The sequence below is a fragment of the Cnephaeus nilssonii genome (assembly GCF_951640355.1).
Source record: "Cnephaeus nilssonii genome assembly, chromosome: 21".
In the NCBI taxonomy this organism is placed as follows: Eukaryota; Metazoa; Chordata; class Mammalia; order Chiroptera; family Vespertilionidae; genus Cnephaeus; species Cnephaeus nilssonii.
The window spans coordinates 9113953-9136501 of record NC_137092.1 but is presented as its reverse complement, the minus strand read 5'-3'; the positions used below and the strand labels follow the sequence as shown (position 1 = coordinate 9136501).

General features: G+C 49.1%; 1 protein-coding gene across 2 annotated transcripts in view; it reads left to right on the top strand.

Moving 5' to 3' along the window:
• NGF (nerve growth factor) overlaps positions 1 to 22338 on the top strand; it is a 48597-nt gene extending 26259 nt beyond the window's left edge. For both annotated transcript variants that reach the window (XM_079760791.1, XM_079760790.1), the window contains exons 2-3: positions 14892 to 15015; positions 21460 to 22338. In XM_079760791.1, the coding sequence (XP_079616917.1) occupies positions 21472 to 22197 (726 nt within the window). In that variant the 5' untranslated portion in view covers positions 14892 to 15015; positions 21460 to 21471 and the 3' untranslated portion in view covers positions 22198 to 22338. The remainder of the gene's footprint in view (positions 1 to 14891; positions 15016 to 21459) is intronic.
• The last annotated feature ends 211 nt before the right edge of the window (positions 22339 to 22549 follow it).

Here is a 22549-nt window from a genome sequence, read left to right as displayed (position 1 = left end):
GGCGATCACCCGAAGTTCTAACACTCAATACAACTGGTTTCGTTTTATGTATTTACTTCCAGGCCTGGCTCCTATGCACATGTGATTTCCCTGGGCTGCAATGATTTCAGTCCTCTCGAACCCGCTTCTCCCTCATTTCACACTGCAGCACAAGCATGTCTCCTTGTTCCTATTGTCTTCGCCGTTTTTCATATTTAATGACTACAGAGAAGTTCCTGAAAAAGAATTTCCACAAAGGAACTAACTAACTATCCCATTATTGAAGAACACTTGGCGTCTGCTTTTGCAATTATAAATCATTTACTAACACACAAAAAAAAATCATGAGTGTATCTTTTTCCCTTTTAAGACTATTTTATTAGGATAAAGTCTCAAAAGTGGAATTAATAGGTAAAAATCTATGGGCATTTCAAGAGTTTTAGATATAATATTGTCAAAGTATTTTAAAATACATTATTCTGGTTATAAAAGCTATTCATGGATCATTGCAATAATTTAGAAAATATGGAAAAAAATAAACAAAAATTACCCATAATCCTTTAACTCAAGTACCGCTAACATTTGCTGCATTTTCTTCTAGTCTCCCCCCGCCCCCCCGTGTCTGCCTTTAACATATGCATCTACTTAAAATTAGCCTTGTTATAATATTACCACGATGAGGCTTCCTGAATGAGCAGTGATGTATGGTACTAGCCTCAGTGAAGACAGTCAGCTGAGGAACTTGAGTCTGCAGGTCTCCACCTCCCAGGCTCACTTTGTGGAACGTGAAGAATCACCCTCACTGTTGACACTATGACGCATTTTCTCTCTTTCCCTCCTTTCCTTCTTCCTTTCCTGCCCCCTTTCCTCCTTTTACTTATCCTAGTTGCTTATAATTGAATAGACTTTTAGTTTAGTGCTTTTTATGAGAGGCCATTCTCCCGCATTGAACAGGGCTCATGATGGAAATCCCACCTCAGTAGGCAGCCCTTTTGCCGGATCTTCTCAGCCACCTCATGGTGCTGAAGACCCCAGTTCTGCTCATTCATCCCAATTGTGTCTCCCGGAACGATGGAGAGCAGCTCTTCTGCCTCACCCCATGAAAGCTTTCCTGTATCCGTACCATTCCTAATCCATCCTGTCGTTTTTGTTAGGGGGTGGTTTCCAGGTGCCCCACCTTCCTGGTTTGCCTTTAATGCTTGCGGCGCCAGGAAGAGAAGGACTCACTAACTGGCAGGGCAGCAGTAACAGGGAAATGGCAGTGGCGCAGGCAGGATGGAGATGCGGCCTGCACCCCAGACTTATGCATGGCACCTGGTGAAGCAATGATGCAAGCCCGAAGTGAAATCCAAGTACATCACCACTTATCTGTGTTTGGATTTGGTTTGGGGTTTTATTCATGACAGAGGATTTGACTGAACACAGTTTATATTCTAACGAACTGCAGCTGGATCGGAGCATCAATGGGAAGCCCCAATTCCCCCCACATTGTCTTTTTATCCTTTTCACTTGCCATTTCTTTCCAAGGCATTTTCTCTGAATCTGATAATAGTGAGGTCATTTCATCTCATTTATCTGAAGCGCCAGTCTGGCACACCCAGCACAGCGGCTCTGGGATGGAGGACTTTTGTGATGAACATGCTGTGTAGTATCCTGGGATGTGGCCTTGTCCTAACCTATGGAATGAAATCACTATGTCACTTTGCCAAGAAATGTTATCACTGGGTTTGGGCTCAAATGGGAATTTTTCCAGTAAAAATCATATTCTAATAGACTGTTAATTGAAAAATATCAGCAGGATTATCTGGTATGGTTACCAGAAGCCAGTTTGATGAAATCTGGGTTCTTTGGGGGAGTTGCTAGTGGCTGTTTAGCTGTTGCTCGAGCTGGTTCTCTAGGGAAGCCCAGAGTCACATCTCACCAGCACAGACGATGAGCTGTGCAAGGGTTTCTTCCACTTTCCTAAAGCTGAGGCCGAGGCCGTCTTCAAGGTCTGCTCCCAACTCTGCCTTTATCTTCCATTTCCTTCTCTCGCTGGTTCCTCTCAGTTGCTCCCCTCTTTCTATTGTTCCTTTGCCTGTTGGGTCTCTCTCTTCACCCTCCTTTCCTTGCTCATTTTTTGTCATTTTGTTGCCCTCTCTCGCCCCTCATGTACTGTTCTTATTCTTTCTCCCACTCCCCTCCTCTCTCAATAGCTGTGTACTCTAGGTCCATCTTCCACCCTCCACATCTTCATTTCCCTCCATCATGACATCAGGCTTCCTAACGGTAGGGCGAATCCCAGCTCACTCAGCTCTCCCAGTGCCTGTAGGTGTTGGCCTGGTCTGAGTCCATCTATTCAAGACTCATCCATTCATGCCACAAGCACTCATCACGCTCCAAGCTGACCAGAAATGAGATAGGTTTCTCCCTCTGTCCCTGACCTGGGCTCAGCCCCAGGCTGGCCCCTAATTGGAAGCAACAGATCCAGCCCCAGAGCCAGGGCCATCCTCGGTGCCAGCATTACTCAGGTTCCATTGGTGCCCGGTGGGAAGGGGCCAAGCCACATAATTCGTGGCCAGTGTGTGCCCTTCTCATGTGCCTGCCAAAATGTCACTGTTGTCCTATAGGTGACGGCCAGGGCTCCCTGGTGAAGAGCCTTCTGATGACTTGTTCCTTCCTGCTCACACTATTCCTGAGAAGTTCAAAGGCAGCGGCCCTGTCTCTTTCAAAGAGCATCTGGTGGCAGTAGGCTGGTGGGCCAGGTTTTCACCCCAGCTCGTAAAGTGGAAACCACCATTCTGCTGCACTCAGAGCAGCATGATTCCTAATCTAAACCATCTCCTCGACTCAATATGACGAATCAGAACCAACAGCTTCTCTTCTGTCTAGGTGTCCTGTCTCTTTCTCACAGCCTGAGACTCGCGTTCTTCTAAAAAAGGACCATTTGCTGGAAGATGAAACAATGAAAACAACTATGTCTGCCTGAAAAAGACACAGATGGTAACTCAACCTCCTCTTCTTGCCTTTGACTCACTTCTGCTCTATGAAGTGCTCACTGCCGAGAGCACACAGCCTGGACGAGGGAACCCTGACCGAGTGATTCACAGGGTCCTGGGGAATAAAGGCAACGATTCACCAACTGAACTCGCTTCTGTATGCCTGTCCACCGAGGCCCTTCGACACTCCATCTCTTTGCATTGCTGCTCAGTGTTTATCGCTTCCCTCCCATCCCTCAAACCAAAGTCGTCGCTGGGTAATTTCTTGTTTTAGAAAGTGACAAGCAGAGCAGGCAGAGAAAACACTGTATATTTTGGACTAAAAATGAAATCATTAGGGTAAGTTTCTATTCTTGGCGACTGGAATTTTACTCTGGTTCTCATTAAACTCAACAAAGATATTACATTTGATGTTTTCCTGTAAATGCATGAGGTGGTTTTCTAGTGCATGTCCATGAATGGCAATATTAACAGACCCCACTTGGCTCCATCAGCCTCAGGCTTGGTCTTCACGCCCAAAATGCCAACCAACAGAGAATCCCACCCCAGTCCAGACTGAACAGATCCTGTCTTGGCTGTGCCCCCCACCTCAAACCCCCTCTCTGGTCTCACAATTCACAGTAAATCTTACCCAGAAAATGTAGGATAGTAAATGGAATAGCCACATTCCTATGTTTATAAACTGCCCAGTAAGAAACAACCCCACGTTCTAAGCATCTCTCTTCTGTGCCTACATTTCTGCCAGAACCGTGGGTCTTCCAAGAAGCTGTTTCTGGGTGGATAGAGTATCTTGGTGAGGAAGGAGCATGGTCTGTGGTCGCCCTCAAGGTTGTAAGCGAGGAGGGTCTGGTGACAGACAAGTTGAGGAGTCAAAGCAAAATACAATTAGAAAATTGGTACTAGATTCTAAAAAGAAATGAGTCAAGTCAAGAATAGAAAACATGCAGAATCCTGCCCATGCATTATCCATATCACAGGAGCAGAAATGGACCCTCGAATGCAAAACCCAGAGAACACAGCCCTTGCTCCTTTGCGTGGTCAGATTTTGAGCAGTCCAGAGCGGGGTGAAGGGGAGAGGACCAGAGAGTGAGAGACCTGGGCTTTTTCCATCCTGCCATCCCCTAGGCAGGGTAGCTTTGCATGCTAAGTTGAAGCTCCTCACCTATAAAATGGGGATGATCCTGACCTCAGAAGATTTTTAGTAAGTATTTTAAAAGAGGATATATAGAAAGCCCCCCAGTATAGCACTTGGCATATACAACACAATAAATGTTGTTATCAGTGGTAGTAATTGCATTCACTTCTAACCCACAGCTTATTCTAGGGAAGTTCTTAACATATATTTTAACACATCATATTACATTACATTGAACTTTACACATAAAATATAGGTAATTCTATCCTAATCACTACCTCTCAGACAGGCTCAGGGGGCTCCTTAGGGATTTCTATCCCACCCCTGCCCTTTCTCCCCCAGGCTCAAGCTCAAACTTCCAGTGTTGGCATACTCACCCGCATGGCCCTACAAGAAGCAGCTCCCCACTCAGTCTGAACAAGTGGCTGAGAAAGAAGCCTGCCTCCTAGGCCAGTTAGCTGGTGGGTCTATATCCCCGCTGGGGCAGAAGGGCCAGGAGAGAGCCTGGCCTTTAACTCTCAGGGAACGCCCCTCTTTCAAGTGGGAGCCAATCACTGCCAGGGAGTCAGTCTTGTCAGGGCCAAGGGGAGGGGTGAGAGAGAGCCCGTTCCTCCCTGCAGACCTAAGCACAAATCCACTTGTCTCCAGGGGCGAAGACGCAGAAAAACTCAAAAGTGATTGGCAAAAATTGTGCACTTATCCTTAACTCATTGCATCAGGCAAACAAAAGAACTTGCCTCGTTTTGGAGGACCAAGGCCCATAATTCCTCATTTACCTTCTGGAGTGAGTGTGTGTGTGTGTGTGTGTGTGTGTGTGTGTGTACACATAATGTCCTTGTGACAGTCATAGATATTCCTCTTTGGAGATAATTGTATCAAGGTCTAAACTGAATAATGTTGAGATCTACATTATTGGGAATACAAAGTTAACACAAAAATATATCAGGACAAAGAAAATAAAAAACAGCTTCCAGAATGGTTTCTGGATATACTATAATAGAATATACAGGAAAGCAATGTTTTCGTGAATAGACCCAGTTCAGTTGGGCGTTACATGGACCAAAACCATTCATCTACCTACTCTGGAAGAGACTAAGTGACCCCCAGGCTTGCTCATTCTATTGACATCCTAAGAGGAGGCCTTGGGGAACAAGTTCTCGAACCCCAGAAGTTCTTTAATCCTTTGGTGGTGGTGGTGGTGGTAGTGATGTTGCAATGGTGGTATTGAAGGTGGGAGTGGTAATGGTGATGGTAAAACAGTGCAAATGGTCATGTTGGTGGTGGTAACAGGTGCTGATAGCATGGTGATGGGAGGAAGTGTTGGAGCAGATGATGGTGGTGGTGATGGTGAGGCAATGATGGGGGTGGAGGTCATAGTCATGGTGATGGAAGTGGTGGTTGATGGAGATAATGCTGCCATGTTCTATGGACCTGAACAGGGCGTGTATAAATGCTGTGGTAGATCTGAGAAGTGCGTAGAGAGGGGGGTACTCAGACTTACTGAGCACAGAGCAGTTGGCAGGAGGGATCTTGTCCATAACTATAACATGCGCCTTTGGAGGTGATTCCTCTCTCAGGGACAGTGCAAGCCAAACAGACGTGCTTTGGCAAATCTACACTGTTCTACGGGTTGTAGGTTTTGGGGTTTTGTTTGTTGGAATTTTTGTTTGTTTTACTTTTAAATTTTTATTTATTTTTGTTTCTTATCCTAAAAAAAAAAGTGTGAATCTATATTTTAGGAATATGGAAACCAGGTCTGTGGGATAAAAAGAAAAGTAAAAACAGTTAAAAAGAAAGCTGGGCTGCAAGTCCTAGACACAGATAGGTGGACAGGATGCAGACTAGAGAGGAGAGACCTCCCTACACAGTGAACCGAAGTCTGGCTTAGGCAGAGCTTGGAAAGAACCGAGGTCAACGCACCATCACACAGGAGGGGTAGTGGCCTGGGTGAGACAGATGGTGAGAGCTGGAGATGGCCTGGTGGCTGTGGACGAGGGAGCTGGGGCGGTCAGTCAAGCCCCCTCCTTCCTGGGACAAAGGGTGACACTCCTGACGGACAGGGTGGAGCGGGTCCCTGGAAGGCCTTGGAGGTGCAGCTCCCTCACAGACAGAGGCCTGGTGCCAGCAGCTCGGCTGGTCCACAAAGGAAGGAGTGAAACGCTAGCAACTGGTTTTCATTATCATCCCGCAGCCTCCACCCTCTTCTGTATGTGTGAGCTCTGCTTTCTTTCTTGCTTTTTTTCATCTTTCCAGGGGTGGTAACTAAACAATGAGGTGATTGCCATCCCAGTGGACTGCACATTACCAGCGGCTGTGCTGGAGCAGAGCTTGCTCCAAAGAAATTCTGGACAAGAAAAATAAGCAAACTGGAAACAGGAAGGAGTTGGTTTTGTCCAGCACCTGTGAGTGCTGTTTAGTGCCCGTGATGAAGGCGGAATGGAGGTCTACTGAGCTAAGTCTCGTAGCTCCTCAGCAGTGCACCTGTCAGCCCTCCGAGGGGGCGCGCTCCTTCAGTGAAATGCCGCATTGCCAAAGTGGTGGGGGCTCAGTTACCCAGGAATATAAAGTAGGGCCACTTGTTATTTCCCAATATAATATGAAATAGTGACTCACTTTGAATAAGCTGGGTGCAGCTGTGTGAAGAGTTTTCAGTTCTGTTCAGTAAACAATCATTAAGTGCCCAGTCCAGGACCGGCTCATGGATAGAAAAACACCAAAGATCTCAAGAAGTCAACCATCCAGCTGCTGCCTAAATGTGTCCCAAATCCCTGGATCGTTGAGCATAAATTTGACAATGAGGACACTTTCCTGATGTATTCTCTTGGAAGGCGGCAAGTACCTACGCTAAGATGCTGTTAACTCTATGGGTCCTGGCAAGTGTTTGTGTTACCCAAAGAACACTGTGCCGCCGCCGCCCCCCCCCCCCCGCCCCCAAAACTAGTTATAGCGAGCAGCTTCCTCTGTTTGACTGCAACAGGGCTGAAGGAAATGGATCATTTCAAAGGCAAATGTTTCAGTATCCTACTCAGCATCTTGGTTGGCAAATGATTGCAGATAATCGTCCTGCAGCTGCAGATGGGGCCACTGAGCATGTGCACGGCCAGCCACTGCGGCCACGATTGGGACGCGAAGCACAGAGACAGCCAGATGGGGACACGGGTTGGACACAGACTTCACTTCTATTCTGCACCCAGCCTGTCAGGAACTCGCTGCCTGATGACAGCTGACTGCCTTTAATGATATTAAGAATAGCTAATACAGGGTGTCCCCAAGCCTGTTTACCCACTTTGACTGATTATAAAGTCAGTGTTTATTAACATACAGTTCACTTGAAACATTTAAAAGAATCCACAGAAAGGAATAATTTTTCCCCAATGTTTTCAAGCTGATGACCGCTCTGGTCCAGGCACTGCTGCTACCGTGAAGCCGTGGAATCACAAGCATCGAGAATCATTGCGTTCATATGTGTGTGCCCTCAATTTGTGAACTGTTGCCGGTTTTGTACTGTAAATTTTATCTTTTATCTATCCCCATAAAAAAAGTCTAGTGGCACTTAAGGATAAATTTTCTTTGTTCAAAGCTTAGCATGGCTTCACCCATTATTTCAAATCAGTTAAACCTGAAAAGGAGTGAAAATTAAGTGAGTTATCAGCTGTTAAAGTATGTATACATTTTGGGGGACACCTTGTATTTAAGTAGCACCAACAAGGTGCCAAGCACTGGGCTAAATGCTTATTCTATTTCATCTTCTCAACAGCCCAGTGTGGAAGGTATAATTATTCTGATTTTTGAGTGGAGACATCGAGGCACAGAGAGGTTAAGTCACTTGCTAAAGGTCACCCAGCTGAAAACTGGTGGGGCTGGGATGCAACCAGCTCCAGGCCTCGAGCTTCTGTTGGCCCGTCTGTCAGGGGAAGCCACTGGACTGCAGAGTCATCAGTGCCCTCCCTCCCTCCCCTCCCCGCCCCACCACTATCATGATTGAGTGGGGAAAACTTCTGCCCCACCTTTGACTGTCTAATTGCCCACAGTGTGCCGGGTCCCTGGAGATAGATACACTCTGTGGGCCTCTTGTGAGCTCCGGAGTGAATTTCCTAGCGCGGAGTGTTTGTTCTGTATATGTCACAGTCAAGTAAAACCTAAAGAGAGAAACACTAGAAGACTGGGAATGTTCTGAAATGTAATTATGTGAGACTCCAGTGACTTTAGAAGGGACGGCAGGATTCCACCTCCCCTGACCTTTCCTCCTGAGACAGTCAAAGAGCGAGGTGAAACTCCCTGAGAGAAGCTTAAGGATGCCCCTCAAACAGCCCTTCGGGGCAGTTAACCACACCGATGCCATTCCGACAGTCCCTCACCAGATGTGTATGTCCCTGTGTGGTAGGAGCCCATTGGGACTGGGAGAGTTTCAAAGCCATACACTGGGAGCAGGAGACACGGTGGCAGCTGTCGCTCCAGAGTGGTGTGGAGTCAGAAGGCATGTGACGTGGCCTTGGGACTCGGTTTCCCCCCCGGGGTGTTTGGGGCTGGCTACTTGTGGTCCTCGTTTTCCCGGATGCAGGCTGGTTGAGATGCACCAGTTTTTGCAGTGACACAGAAATGCCCTCGCCTCACGGACATTTTTTAAAAGTAAAGGTGGCATTTTACTGGGATCCTTATAGTCGAGTCCCATAGCTTGTCCTGCATGCCTCTTTTACTGAAGGGTGGACTGCCTGCTTTTTTTTAAAAGCCCCAGAACACTGCGTCTGTTAAACCAGGGTTTTTCCTGGTCTTTCTCAGGACTATGAAACTTCAGCTTGTCTGACCTTCTTAAATTACATCTGAATTGCATTATAGACTTATATGTTGTAACATTGCTTGACCCATTGCTTGGAAAACATACCGCACACTGAGAGGAAGAGGTTAGCTCAAGAAGAGCTGAGGACATTTAATCCTATAAAACAAATAGGATGAAGAGCTTGGATCTGAGTTCACGTTCACTGGCAACGTTTTGTTTTCATTCATGTACATATTCCATCCCAGGGGGTCCCCCGAGGTCTGCAGTGGGCTGGGGACCCCGATAGGTGCTGGTATTATTGGATAGACACTTTGACTCCAGCCAACCTGAGAGTCCGCTTTCCCCCCCAGTACTTCTGTCTGCGCGGAGCCCCAAATATGGGAACAACAGGCAGGGAGAGGCCAAAAGCAGAGCTGAAATGGATCTTTTTCGTGTGGTTTAAGGATCAGCCAGTTGGAACCCGGGAGATGTTTTCGAAGGGTCACAGAAAAGTTTGAAAAACTGTTGGATTGTTTTGGACACTCCAATGGAGATTACAGATTTATTACTGGAATTCACTAACGTGATGGGCTGCACTACAATGACTGTTATTTAGCAGCATATTCCTGCAAAAAAAAAAAATACTGCCCTCAGCTCTATAATAGAAGGTCGCTGTGTGTTTGATGTCTTATCTTCGACCACGTTAATGCTGGAAGTACCCACACGGTGAAAGCCTTTCTGTGCTGCTGGCATTGCACAGCTCAGGAATTCAGCCAGGCAAATGCCACACAGACTGGCCCACCACACACCCCAGGGTGTCATACACATTCCTAGCAAATGCTCTTTGATTCTGAAGCTCAAGGTCAACCAACCACGATAGATTCTTCCTTGAGCTGCCGGACTCTCTTGGGAAATGCCAGGAAGGGTTTTGTACTTTATCCCAGAATCTCCAAGAGAGCCATAGGACCATGCCTTTTTCAGGGAAGTGTGTGGCAAGGCCCTGTAGAACGGTGATTATTGAAATTTCCAGTGAAAAAGAATAGAGGTTTTGCTGAACTTTAATGTCTTCCTAAGTCCTCGGTGCCAGATGCACTATTTTCCTACTGGATGTGCCAAAACCACTAAATAGTTAAAACACATCAGATCATCTCGAAATGGCCAAAATTGAATTTTTTTTCCAGAAAAAAGAGCTCCTACTCAGCAAACCTCACAGTCATAATCCATAATAGAAAACTTCTGATTAGGCTAAAAATTAGGAAAACAGACATGCAACGCAAAAGACTCCAAATGTTCTCTTTGTGTAGAGGCTCAGAATAAGAACTAACAGAGAGAGGAGAGAATTAAAGGGAATGGTTACAGCAATGAAAACCACAGCAACAGCACAAACAATTATGACGCCCTCCACAATGTGTTCTTAAGCGCAACGTTTTTAGTGAGTTTTCCAAGCTCACAGACCACCAGCAGGTGGAAGCCGGAGAAAGGAGCCTGCACTTCACACCAGCGCTCTAGCATCTTCCATGTGGTGTAAGCTGCTCTCGGAACTGGCCATTACTTCTGAAGAGTCATCCAAGAGATCTTTTTGGTCAAGCAACCCCAAATCTTTGGTATTAAAAAATGTCAGCCGATAATCCTTGGACTTAATAATAAGCTAACCATAGCTCCAACATCAAACAACATGTTAAATGGCATGCAAGGGGTAAAAAGAAAACCTTCCAATTCACAAATGTCAATTACATCTAGACAACGAGGGCGGGGGGGGGGGGGGCGGGGGGAGTAGGGGGGCGGGGTGGCAGGGGAAATAGGGACGGCATCCCCCCAGAGTCTGCCAGCTGTATTCTCACACCTTGTTGCCAATGATGTGACCACACCTGCACTTTACATTTGCTGAGCCATGTTAATTTCTTGATAATTTCTCTTAATTACTAGCTCATCGAAGTCAATGTCAAGCGTCCCATTCACCCTGAACAGCAGTGGTTCTCAGCCCTGGCTTTTCCTTGGGGTTGCCTTGGGAGCTTTATAAATAACTGAGACCCAGGTAGCCCTCCAGACCAGTTAAATCGAATCTCTGGAGGCGGCACAGGTGTCAGGAGCTCCTAAAACTCCCCCCACCCCCGATGATTCCAGTGTGTGGCAGGGTTGAGAGCCACTGCTATAGAGGGTTTGGGGTGACGGAGGGCAGCAGAAACTGGGAGCCAAGAGGGAGGTAGAACCTTGCACAGAGTGCGAGCATGGAGGGCTCTGGAGGGTGCTGGTGGAAGTTAGGCTGCCGTAGCTGAGCCAATGCCCTTCCCTCCTGATAAACTACCAGCAGAGGGTCAGTTTCCTTAAACTACGTATTGAGTGGATTTTGAACAACTTGCCATTAACCTAAGCTTCTTGGCTACAATTGACCAAAATATTGCTGAGGCCTTAAAAAAGTGAAGGGGATGCTGGGTACGCATCAACAGAGAGGACCATACTAGCAGGCTTACACTCGGGGATGGGAGGTGCCTAAGAATTTGCATTTCTAGCAAGTTCCTAGATATTGCCAACACTCCTACGTACACACCTTGAGAATCACTGCTGTAAAGCATGAGGCCCAGGATGGGAGAGGGCTGTCCGGGTCCAGGAGCGGCACAGCAGACTTCACCAGTATCCCTTTGTGCCCGACAGGAAGGAATAGAGCATGGTCCCGAGAGGAGCTGGGATTTATTTTCATGCACGTATAAAAGTGTGAGAGCCATCTGATGAAGTGATTACCTCACGAGAACAGACAGGGCTTTAAAAATAGATATGCCTTTGGGTTGTTTGTTCCTAATATTTTTTGCATTAGAAACTGGTAATATTTAAATCAGATTTAATTTTAGAGCCCCACCCTTTACTAGCAGGAGGCTGAAAACAATGGCAGTCATGTCTGTGAGCATCACGTAGTGGTTCAGAATTCTGGACAGTGGACTTCTCTCTCCAGTGGCGAGCCACCTATGCCTGCACCGAACAAGAGAAGGCCAAAGGCATGGGAGATGCTAGACAGGGTCTCAGATACAACACTCAGGCATGCACCAAGGCAGCGTAGCCCAGAGAATGCTGAAATAGGGGCAGGGAACCTTCTGTGATTGGTCTATAGCTGGCCCCCAGAAAGGCAGGTCTGCTTAGAGGTTGTAGTGTTTTTTATTTAGTTTGAACTTCGCTCTTCTTCTAATCATCTGGCATATAGTGGAATATCAATGAAGACACTGTGGCCCCATTGGAGGCCATCCTGGCATATAGAGGAATACCCAGAATATTTCTGGTCACTCTTACGTCCCTGGTTGTTCCCTAGATAAAAAGTGGAGGCTTTTTGTGAAATTGCAGTCAGCGGGCGGGCCACAGCAGTGAACTCTACAAGCTCATAGGCACCTACTTCTGTATAAGGCCCATCACATACTCCTCTCACCTCCCCCCCACCCCAACCCCCTACTAAGCCACGTTGGACCTCTTGCCGGTTCTTGAATTCTGAGGCTCTGTGATGCCTTTCCTCCCCATCTTCCCTAATGAGCTCCTATTCGTCCTTCAGAACCCTGCTCAGTTGTTACTTCCTCTAGGAACACATGTCTCTGGCGAGTCTGGCCAGGTAAGACTAAGTCCTCCTTCCATATCACGTCCACTACCCATCATACTTATCGCGTTGTGCTAAGTATGTGACAAGTTCCTGTGCTGGCCTTTCCTCGCCTCTAGATTATTTGCTCTTGGAGGTTAAATGTTATATTGTATTATTTGTGTCCCTAGCACCTAACACAGTAGCTGGCATGACACTTGCAGGTTTAATGTTTAATTAGTGGAATAAAGGAATTCCAGTGTTTGAATGGGGGAAAGCGTTCGTCACGTACCCGGTAGGGACGTGGGCTGGAAAACATTAACGCTCATAGAGTCACAGACGATCAGAGCAGGAGGGGACCTTTGCTATCACCTGTGGCAGTTCCTTGTCCTATGTCGGAGGAAGCTCCTTAAAGATACTGAGTGACCTACCCTAGCAGGCGAGCAAACTGGACCAAAATGAAGCGTTTCTGGTACCCTGACATATGTAATATTTTCAACAATAAAGATTTTCTTAAAAAAGAGTTTGTGGACTAGATCAGATCCTCTTTCCCACAAGTGATGGAACCAGACCCCCTAGAGCCAACCTCTTAGCCTGGGGCACGTGACATCCTCCCTGTCCTGTGCTAAGTCCAGCCCAGAGAGAGCGGAAATGTTCTTTGCTGCAGAATGTAACCTTTTTGAGAGTCCTTTGAGGAAGTGTGCTTCTCTAGGCCTGAACCCCGATTGAGTAGGAAGGTTTTCCTGGTACTTCCAAAGCAAAAAGGATACTTTGAGCAAAGTGGGTAAGGAAGAGGAATGGAAGCACCCCAGCTCATGATTCCAGCAGCAGGAGAACCACTCGGGGGCCCTTCTACCTCTCTGTCCTCGGCTCCTCTATGTGAGGGACGTGGGGCCACCGTGTCTTCATTGGTATTTGCTTCTGTAGCACAAAATGAGAGGGGGGTTGAAGGAAGGTAACTGGTGGGGATCCACAGTAAAAAAAAAAGACTTGATGGGGAAAGGAGTTTGGGGGGTTGGAAAGAATATAGACAGGAAGGGTAACAATGTCATTCTATAGTTCTTTTCTTTTAGTAGAGTTGCCACACCCTGCAAATTCTGCAGCAGACACAATAGTTTAGTCATTCATTCATTCATTCATTCATTCATTCATTTAAAGAGTGTCATGTAACTCTCCTGCTGAAATCCTTTCACTCCCTTTCCATTTCCCTTAGGATAAAACCATAGTTCCCAGCTATGTCCCTGCAGACCTCGCTCCTTCTGCCTCATCCCAACTCATTTCCTAGGACTCTTCCCTACTCGCTCGGCAACTTTGACTTGTTTCTACCTCAGGGCCTTGGCACTTGCTGTTCCTTCTGCTTGAAATGCTCTCTCCCTCATTCCTTCTCATCCTTCAGATCTCAATGTGAAGGCCACTTCCTCAGAGAACCCTTCACTGAGCATCCTGTCTATAGTAGCCCCTCGCCACTCCCTTGCACTTGCCCACTGTCATCACACCCCATGTATTTCCTTCATGGCATAAGAAGAATTTGAAGATAACCTTATTTATTTACACAAGACTATAAGCTCCATGAGAGCAGAGACCTTGTCGTCTTATTCACTGCTGTGTCCCCAGCACCTAAAATAGTGCTTGGCACATAGTAGGTGCTCAGGAAATATTGCTGAATAAATGAATAATAATAACAATATATATACAAATATATACATACATATATATATACATACATATATATACATACATACATATATATATATATATATATATATAGAGAGAGAGAGAGAGAGAGAGAGAGAGAGAGAGAGAGAGAGAGAGAGAGAGAGAGAGAGAGTTTACACAAGTGAGAAAATAGAAACCTTCCATTGCTTCCAGGAACTACAACCTAAAACTGGGTAGCATTTTTTTCTCTTTGAATGCTCTCCATAGCTTCTGATTCCTGGAATTTGGCTTGTGCAATGGTTCTTGAGATTCCCATCTCAGCCCTGTAGAGCTCTCTGTTATCTGTCAAGTGGTCAGGTTGCCTGGATTTTCATCAAAGCACCAATTTACTCTCAAGTGTCAGGACTTTTCCTTCTGTGTGTTATCTTGGGCTGGTCCAGAGTTGGGTCTACTGCATCTACATGTGTGTTGTACACAATAACATCCATGTTGATGCTGGATTAGGGGTATGCTGGAGCAGGACTCTGGCATGGGATTGGAAGCACCTATGCTAGGCATAAGATCAGCCAGACTGTGTCCCAGCAGAAACCAAAAGCATTGGCATAAGAACAAAAGGCAGATGCCACCGTAGGTCTGTGCAAGGTCAGCCCCAAGCAGTTTGGGAAGCTGGGCTCCAGCTCCTTCCTGAGCTCTGATGCTGATAAAATCCCAGAACTCAGGGAAATGGGGTTTGTCCTGTTGGCACATCCCTCCCTTCCTGCCTGGGGCACAGCTCTCCATCTGCCTGAGAATGTGGCGAAGGGCCCATCTAATGCCAGCTCTTTCCTCCCACAGAGTCCTGGCCCGTGGTCGTGCAGTCCAGGTGGCTGGATGGCATGCTGGACCCAAGCTCAGCTCAGAGTCCGGGCCCAATAACGGCTTTTCCAAGGAAGCAGCTTTCCGTCCTGGCCACACTGAGGTGAGCACCAGGGGTGTCCGTCTCACCATGGTTCCTGGCTCTGGAGCTGCCGGGAGGGCTGGAAATGAGCCCCAGGCTGAGGAAGGGGCGTTGGGTCCCACTGCTGATCATGGGTTTCCAACACATGTGACTCTCCTGGCCCACGTGGGAGAGGAAGTCCCGGTGCTCTCAGGGCTTCCAGGGACATGCTGGGAGTCTGAGCGCCCACCACTAAAGTGACGGGACACAGGGCCTCACATAGACAGACCTTCCACGAAGCTCCTGGTCTCTCTGTGCAGGCAGCCTTGGTGGGATGCGAGGTCCTTGATCACTCCCATGCCCTTGGCCATGGGAAGGATCCAGGGGAGAGCCCAGATCTGGAGGCAGAGGCCTGGCTCTGAGTTCCTTTCCCTCCAGGTGTGTGCCCATGGTCCAGTTACTCTTACCGTGTCTGCTTCCTCCTCTACAAAATGGGAATAATACGGCCCACCTCCCCAGTTTGTTGTGATGGTTAACGAGACAGTTAAGCCCAAGAGATGATAATAGGATCTCAACTCATTCATTTTAAGATGGGTCTCTAAGAACAAGGATCAGTAGATTCTGTTTCCATTCTGTCCTGCAGTGCCCAATAAATCCACAGGTGCCCGCACGTGCCAGCGTGTTCTGGCTGCTTATTTCCACCATGGGCATTTTAAGCACTTTCGGATCAAGTTTACAGGAGGCCCAGAAACCTGATAAACTAGATTTTAAAATAACTAAATATCCGAATGTTTCCGGTATCTGGATTTGTGGCCCAAGGAGGGTAAGACTTACGGTCTGTTGAAAGGAATTTTCACTTTGATGTCGGGGGGTTGAGTAAACCCAGCCCAGGACTCCAGCAATTACGACGTGTGGGGGGGCTTCAGGTCTCTGTCCCCTGGAAAGTGCTGAGCAACGTCAAGGGCGCACCTGTGGAGTCTGCCGCTCACTCGCTGCATAACCCCAGGTCACGTAGCCTTCAAGGCCCATTTCTCTGCTCTGTCAAGTTCAACGATGGAACTGGATGAGTGGTTCTCAAAATGTGGTCCCCAGGCCAGCAGCGTCAGAATCACCTGGGAACTTGTGAGAAATGCAGATTTTCGGGCCCCACCCCAGGCCCACCGAATCAGAAACGGGGGGAGGGGCCCAGCAGTCTGTGGTTTAACAAATTCTCCGGGTAATTCCCATGCACTGCACCTGTGGACTTGAGACCCCCTGACGTCCCTTCCAGAGCCCCTGGGAAATGCTAGCAAAGGGCTGGGTTTTCTCCCGTCAGTGCCTCTCTCCGCGGCAGCCTCGGGGCTACCTCCCCGGGGAGCTGAGGAGCCACAGAATCCCTCACCCTCCACACAGGCCCCGACCACTGAGAGCGTCTGAGTCTACAACTGAAGACAGCAGCCGTTTACATTTACAGCGGAGGCCGAGTGTAAAACAAGACATGACCCTTGACCCACTGTCATAATGTGGCGAGTGAGATGGAGGAGGAGGAGGAGAAGGCTGGATTTCCTCAGCCACAAGAATTTCCTCTCTCACTAGCACGCAGTGACCTTGGCTCACTGATGCAATCTCTGGCCCGAGCATCACTAAGAGCTCTTGGCACTAGCCCCTGGAGGCAGGAAGGATCTTACTCCCCTCCGCAACGCACCTCCAAAGGCAGGTAGCCAAGCCTCTGGGTGCCTTCGGCCCTCCTATTTGGGCCAGTTGCTTAGCTCTGCCCAGCAGTTTCATCCCCTATTCAGATGAGGCCAAAATCTATGCAAAGCTCATTCACCTGGTGCCAGTAATGTCTCTTCTTATTGCCGTGTGTGAGGTACCCCTGGTCCAGGAAGGGACAAAAGAGTTGGGCAGCCTGTTAGTAGCTGGATAAAAGGCACTGGTGGGTCCCCCCCCCCCGCCCACTCTTAGTGGTTTATCTTCCATTCTGGGGGGAGCAGGACAATCACGGAGCATTCACACAGTCAGCCTATCTTCACCACCAATCGGTCATTCAGCTCACGGGGCTCCGCTTAGTGGAGCCTGGTGAGGATTGTCATCATTTCAAAGGTTGTTATTAAAAATAATAAGATGAAAATCCCGCCGGGCTCACTTCAGCTAAGGAGAGAATGTACTTTTATAAACTGTGCGTTGTGCATTATATCACTAGAATAGAAAACACACCGGTTTCTTTCCTTTTTTTTTTTTTTAGCTATTGATGATTTTTTTAAAAGGAAGACTTTTTTTTTTAATTTAAAAAGATTATGGGGCACATTATTGTAAATCAAATAAATACTTTTTAAAAAATAACACCTTTGAAACTCAAATGAGAGCAAATCTTTATGAAACTATCTGTCCATGACGCAAATCCCCGCCGTGAGTGCACGCCCCAGGCCCACTGCTATGCGCTGACGGTGGACTGAGATGTAGCATTAGCCTGTGAGAGCTTTGCCAAGGCCGCTCAGCAGAGCGGGCAGCTTTGGGCAGGCAGACCTCGCTGGGTCACGCTTCGCTTTGGCGCGCTTCACAGATATTTCGTTTTCATCAGCATCGAGGCAAGACCCTCCACCAGCAAAATATTACCACTCACTGAATGAAGGCTCCGATGATGGTTAGCCTTTTATAGCAATGAAGTCGTTTTTAAGGAAGGTGTTATACATGGTATTTTTAGACACAGTGCTATTGCACACTTCGTGGACTGTGGCATAGGGTAAACATAATTTTTATATGCACTGGGAAACCCAAAAAATTTGTGTTATTTGCTGGACCAGAATATTCGCTTGATGGTGGTCGTCCTAGACTAAACCCACCATGTCTCCAAAGTGTGACTATGTTTGCTTAAACTCAAAGGTCACAGTTGGAAGCTACCTTAAACGTTACCACTCAGAGGGAGGAGTGAAGGAGCACCGAAGGGAGGAGACCCGGCCACACACAGATTCTTAGAAGCGGAGCTAGCTGCGGGGGCGAGGTCACCTGTCACAACAAAGATGGACAGGATGTTCTGCCTTCGGGGAGTTTGCCTTCTAGAAGGAATGATAAGAGAAGAACACAACTGTGATAAGAGACTGGAGAAAATGCTTTTAGAAATGGAGAAGGGGGAGAGTTTATCTCTTTGGAAACAGGAAGAGCGCCCCAGGGGAGGTGGCATCTTCGTTGGGTGTTAAAAGACAACAGGAAGGAGTCCAGCCAGCCGAGACGGGAGCAGAAAAGACACAGAGAGGGGCATCGGGGAGTATGCCTGGGACAGAAGAGGCTGAACAAGGCCAGTGGCGGGGAAGCACAGAGCAGACGCTCCGGGAGGAGTTCTGTTTACCCGGGATGCCAAATGTGTGAGGCAGTGAAGGCGGGCAGGGCCTGACGTGCGGCTGAGCAGTCCCACCGGCTCATGAGACAACTGACTCACTGCTGGGTGCTCTGAGCAGGCCGTGATCGGAGCAGCACTTTAAGAGGGTGAATCGGGCGGCCAGGGATAGCAGGCACTGGGAGAAGGGAGAGAGGGTCCAGGTCTAGAGGGGAGATATTACAGTTTCAAGAGATGCTACTGAACCAGAACCGAAAGGGCTGGAGGGAGAGCAGAGTCCAGTGGTGAGCCCAGGTCTGGGGCTGGAGAGGGAAGGAACGGTGGCCCAGGCACGGAGACAGCGACACGCGGAGAAACACGCAGAGAAGGATGGGGAGAGGTGTCAGGAGACAGTAGCTGTGGGACGGCTGCGTAATCAGCAAGGGGCCCCCGCTGGGCTGCTGTGGTTGAGAAAAGAGGAGGAGGTGATGGTCCTACAAGGGACTGTTTCAGATGCCTCGCTTTAAGGTGTCAGTCTCCAGGCATGGACCACACAGCAATTTCAGGTGACTCCTTAGAAGAGGGTGAGAGCACCAACGGGGAGACTGGAGTGAGATGGGAACCCTTGGAAATGGGAAACAGGGAGCAATATGGCCCTCATTCCCATCAAAACCCTACAGTTTAGTCCTTTCTTTCGTTTCCTTATCCAAGTTCTAATTTGGATAGAGAGGGATGAATATGTTTCAGTTCTTCTCCCTCCATCTACCTAATGAGATTCGTGTACTAAGAAGCAGAGAGGAATGAAGCATGAAAAGGGGCAAAAGTAAACTTCGCTGCCACCTGAGTGATGAGCTCTCTAACAGCCGCTGGCCACTGGCCACTGAACCAGGCGTGGTCAGAAGCCCAGACGTGCCCCAACCCCCTGCACGGCCGGCTGGAGAACTGGAGCAAACACAAGTGTTTTCAAAGTGACCAAAGAGAAAAGAATGTGACGGTCCTGTTCTTGGTATCTGATCAAAGAGCTGTCTATTTCCAGCTGCAGGAAAGCACGGTACCGAGCGGAATGCATCGCTTACAGCATTAGGAATGCTGGGTTTGGCCACATGCACAAAATCCCAGCATGCACCGTGGTGCACAGAAGGCAGATGGGGAGCTGCCCTGGCCATCTCCGTTCACTCTTCCGTCCCTTCTCCTGATAGTTGCTGAGGACCTACTACCTGCCAGGCAGTGCCCATGGCCCCAGAATATTTCAATGCAAATGGCACGGCTTCTAACGTGCCCTTGGGGAGACAGGCGTGTAAACGGTTATCTGCAGCACTAGGAGGGTGGTAGGGTTACGCACGGGCAGGCGACGAGGGAGGCGCACACCCAGCGATGGAGTGACTAGCGGCCGTGACCCAGCTGTGGCACAGCCAGTAGGGGGACAGGCTCACAAAGAAGCCTGATGGCGGGAAAACAAGGTGCATGACAAGATGTCGATGGAGTGAGCTCGGGAGTGAAGAAGCAGCTATGTAATTCAGAAAGATGCAGTCTTTGACCACAGGATATGACAGGGACTCAGCGTTAACTCGGATTTTATGAGCGCCCAATTAATCCTGTCAACAACCCTGTGAAATGGTGTTTATTGCCCACTTGTGTCAATAAGGAAACTAAGGCTCAGAAAGATTAGTGACTTCCTTTCGCTAACACGTAGCCAAGCTCGAATCCAAACAAGGTTTTCTAACCCCAGGTCCAATGCAGAGTTCTTTCCACTACATTGATTTAAGTAGGAGAGAACACACGAACACACACACACACACACACACACACACACACACACACACATACACACACTTCTCAAGGGTGACCTGAGAATGTCTCAAGACGAAGGTGGTATCTGTGCCAGGCTGGACAAGCAGGCAGGGAGCAGAAGGACCCATGGGCATGGGGAGGAGAGATGGGGGGAGAGATAGACTTAGAAATTTGAACACCCTCTACAGGGGATGCTCTTACCCTACTAAGAAGACCTGGGGAAGCTTCACAGGAGCTGACAATTGATGTGAATCTGCGTGTGTGAACAGAGGCTCACCAGCTCAAGAAGAGAGCTAGTGCCACAGCTAACTGACCCGGGCATGGGGGTGGGCTGGTTACTGGTGGGCGACTGGCTCATGCTCAGGGCTTGCACTGCCTCTTGGGGAGCGCTAGATTATGCCACTTGATCTATTCTCATTAAGAACAAATAATAGAAAGCAAGGACATGTTGAAGAATGAAAGAGAAAGTGAGGGAGGGAGGAAAGCATGGAAGGGTGGACTCACTCAGTCAAGGACCAGGTTTGGATTCTATTTCTGTTCCAGTGTGTGTTAGTGACTTTCAGCCTCTTGGTTGATTTTCTGTGGATCACTTTCCTCGTATATGGGAGAAAGAGGATAAATCGTAACCTAACTCACAGACTGATGAGAAATTAGAAGTGAACATATTTGAAAAGTTTTCACAACACACAGAAAGGAAATGTTATCAGTATCACGTCATAGGCGAGGGCTGACCAGACGGGCCGGCTGACTGAGATGGTCTCAGAGCCACACAGCTTTTGGCAAACACGACGCTTCATGGATTCATAGTAAGTGTTCAGAGTCACGGGATCGCAGAGCTGACACAGCGCGGCGGCTCTGAGGAGGGTGTGTGTTCTTGCTCAGGCTTCCGGACGTGTCCCAGGCAGCCCTGCCCACGGCCGTCCCGGGGAGCCAAGCTGTTGGGCAGGACTCACTGTTGGGCAGGGGAGAGGAGGCCAACTCACCCGCTGCCTCCCGGTGCACACGCGTGCGCACACGCGCCCGCTCACGGCTGCCTCCAGCTGGCAGGCAGAGAGCTCCAGGGATTCTGTGAGCGATGCTTCCACGTTCATACCAGGCCACAGGGCAGGATTTCAGGGCCTCTGCCCCTTCCTGGAAAAGCCCACCCCCGAGAGGATGACCTCATATCCGGGTGTCTGAGCCAGGCCTATTTATGCCTGTGGTCCCAGTGTCATTGCTGCTGGCACAACCTTTCACTCTCGAAAGTGTCCCGGCTGAAGGTCATCTCCAGGGTCCCCTTGCCCAGGGCCTCCCGGGTGAAGCCTCCTTGTGATCCTCTGGGGAGGCCGATTCTGCGCGACCCAGACGCTGCCTTTGTGCAACCGAGTCCGCCGTGGATGACCCTCGTTTCTGCCTCGTTTCAGGTGCATAGCGTGATGTCCATGTTGTTCTACACTCTGATCACAGCTCTTCTGATCGGCATCCAGGCAGAACCACAGGCAGAGAGCGATGTCCCAGCAGGGCACCCCGTCCCCCAAGCCCACTGGACGAGCCTGCAGCATTCTCTCGACACAGCCCTCCGCAGAGCCCGCAGCGCCCCGGCCCGGGCGATAGCCGCCAGGGTGTCAGGGCAGACCTGCAACATCACCGTGGACCCCAAGCTTTTCAAGAAGCGGCGGCTGCGTTCACCCCGCGTGCTGTTCAGCACGCAGCCCCCGCCCGTCGCCACAGACACCCAGCAGCTGGACTTGGAGGCCGGCGGCGCCACCTCCTTCAACAGGACTCACAGGAGCAAGCGCTCCGCGTCCCACCCCATCTTCCACCGGGGGGAGTTCTCGGTGTGCGACAGCATCAGCGTGTGGGTGGGGGACAAGACCACGGCCACGGACATCAAGGGCAAGGAGGTGATGGTGTTGGGAGAGGTGAACATCAACAACAGTGTGTTCAAACAGTACTTTTTCGAGACCAAGTGCCGGGACCCCAACCCCGTGGACAGCGGGTGCCGGGGCATTGACGCCAAGCACTGGAACTCGTATTGCACCACGACGCACACCTTCGTCAAGGCTCTGACCATGGACGACAAGCAGGCGGCCTGGCGGTTCATCCGGATAGACACGGCCTGCGTGTGTGTGCTCAGCAGGAAGGCCGGGAGGAGAGCCTGACCGCACACCTGCCCCGCCCCAGCTCCCTCCACCCTCTCCTGGGCCCCTCCCTACCTCAACCTGTAAATTATTTTAAATTATAAGGACTGCATGGTAATTTATAGTTTATACAGTTTTAAAGAAATATCATTATTTATTAAATTTTTGGAAGCATCCTGTGTGCTGCCCACTCCGGTCATTTCCCCCAGGGTGACCATCTGCAAGTCTGGGGCCGGCCGGGGGGTAGTGGAGGGGGAGGGGGTGTTGCCTGCAGCAGCCCCTGAATCCCCTGAAAGGCCTGCCTGGAGCCCTCAGCCCACCCCAGCCGGCACTACCGCTTCAGGGCAGGCTAACTGGTTTCAGATATTAGCCC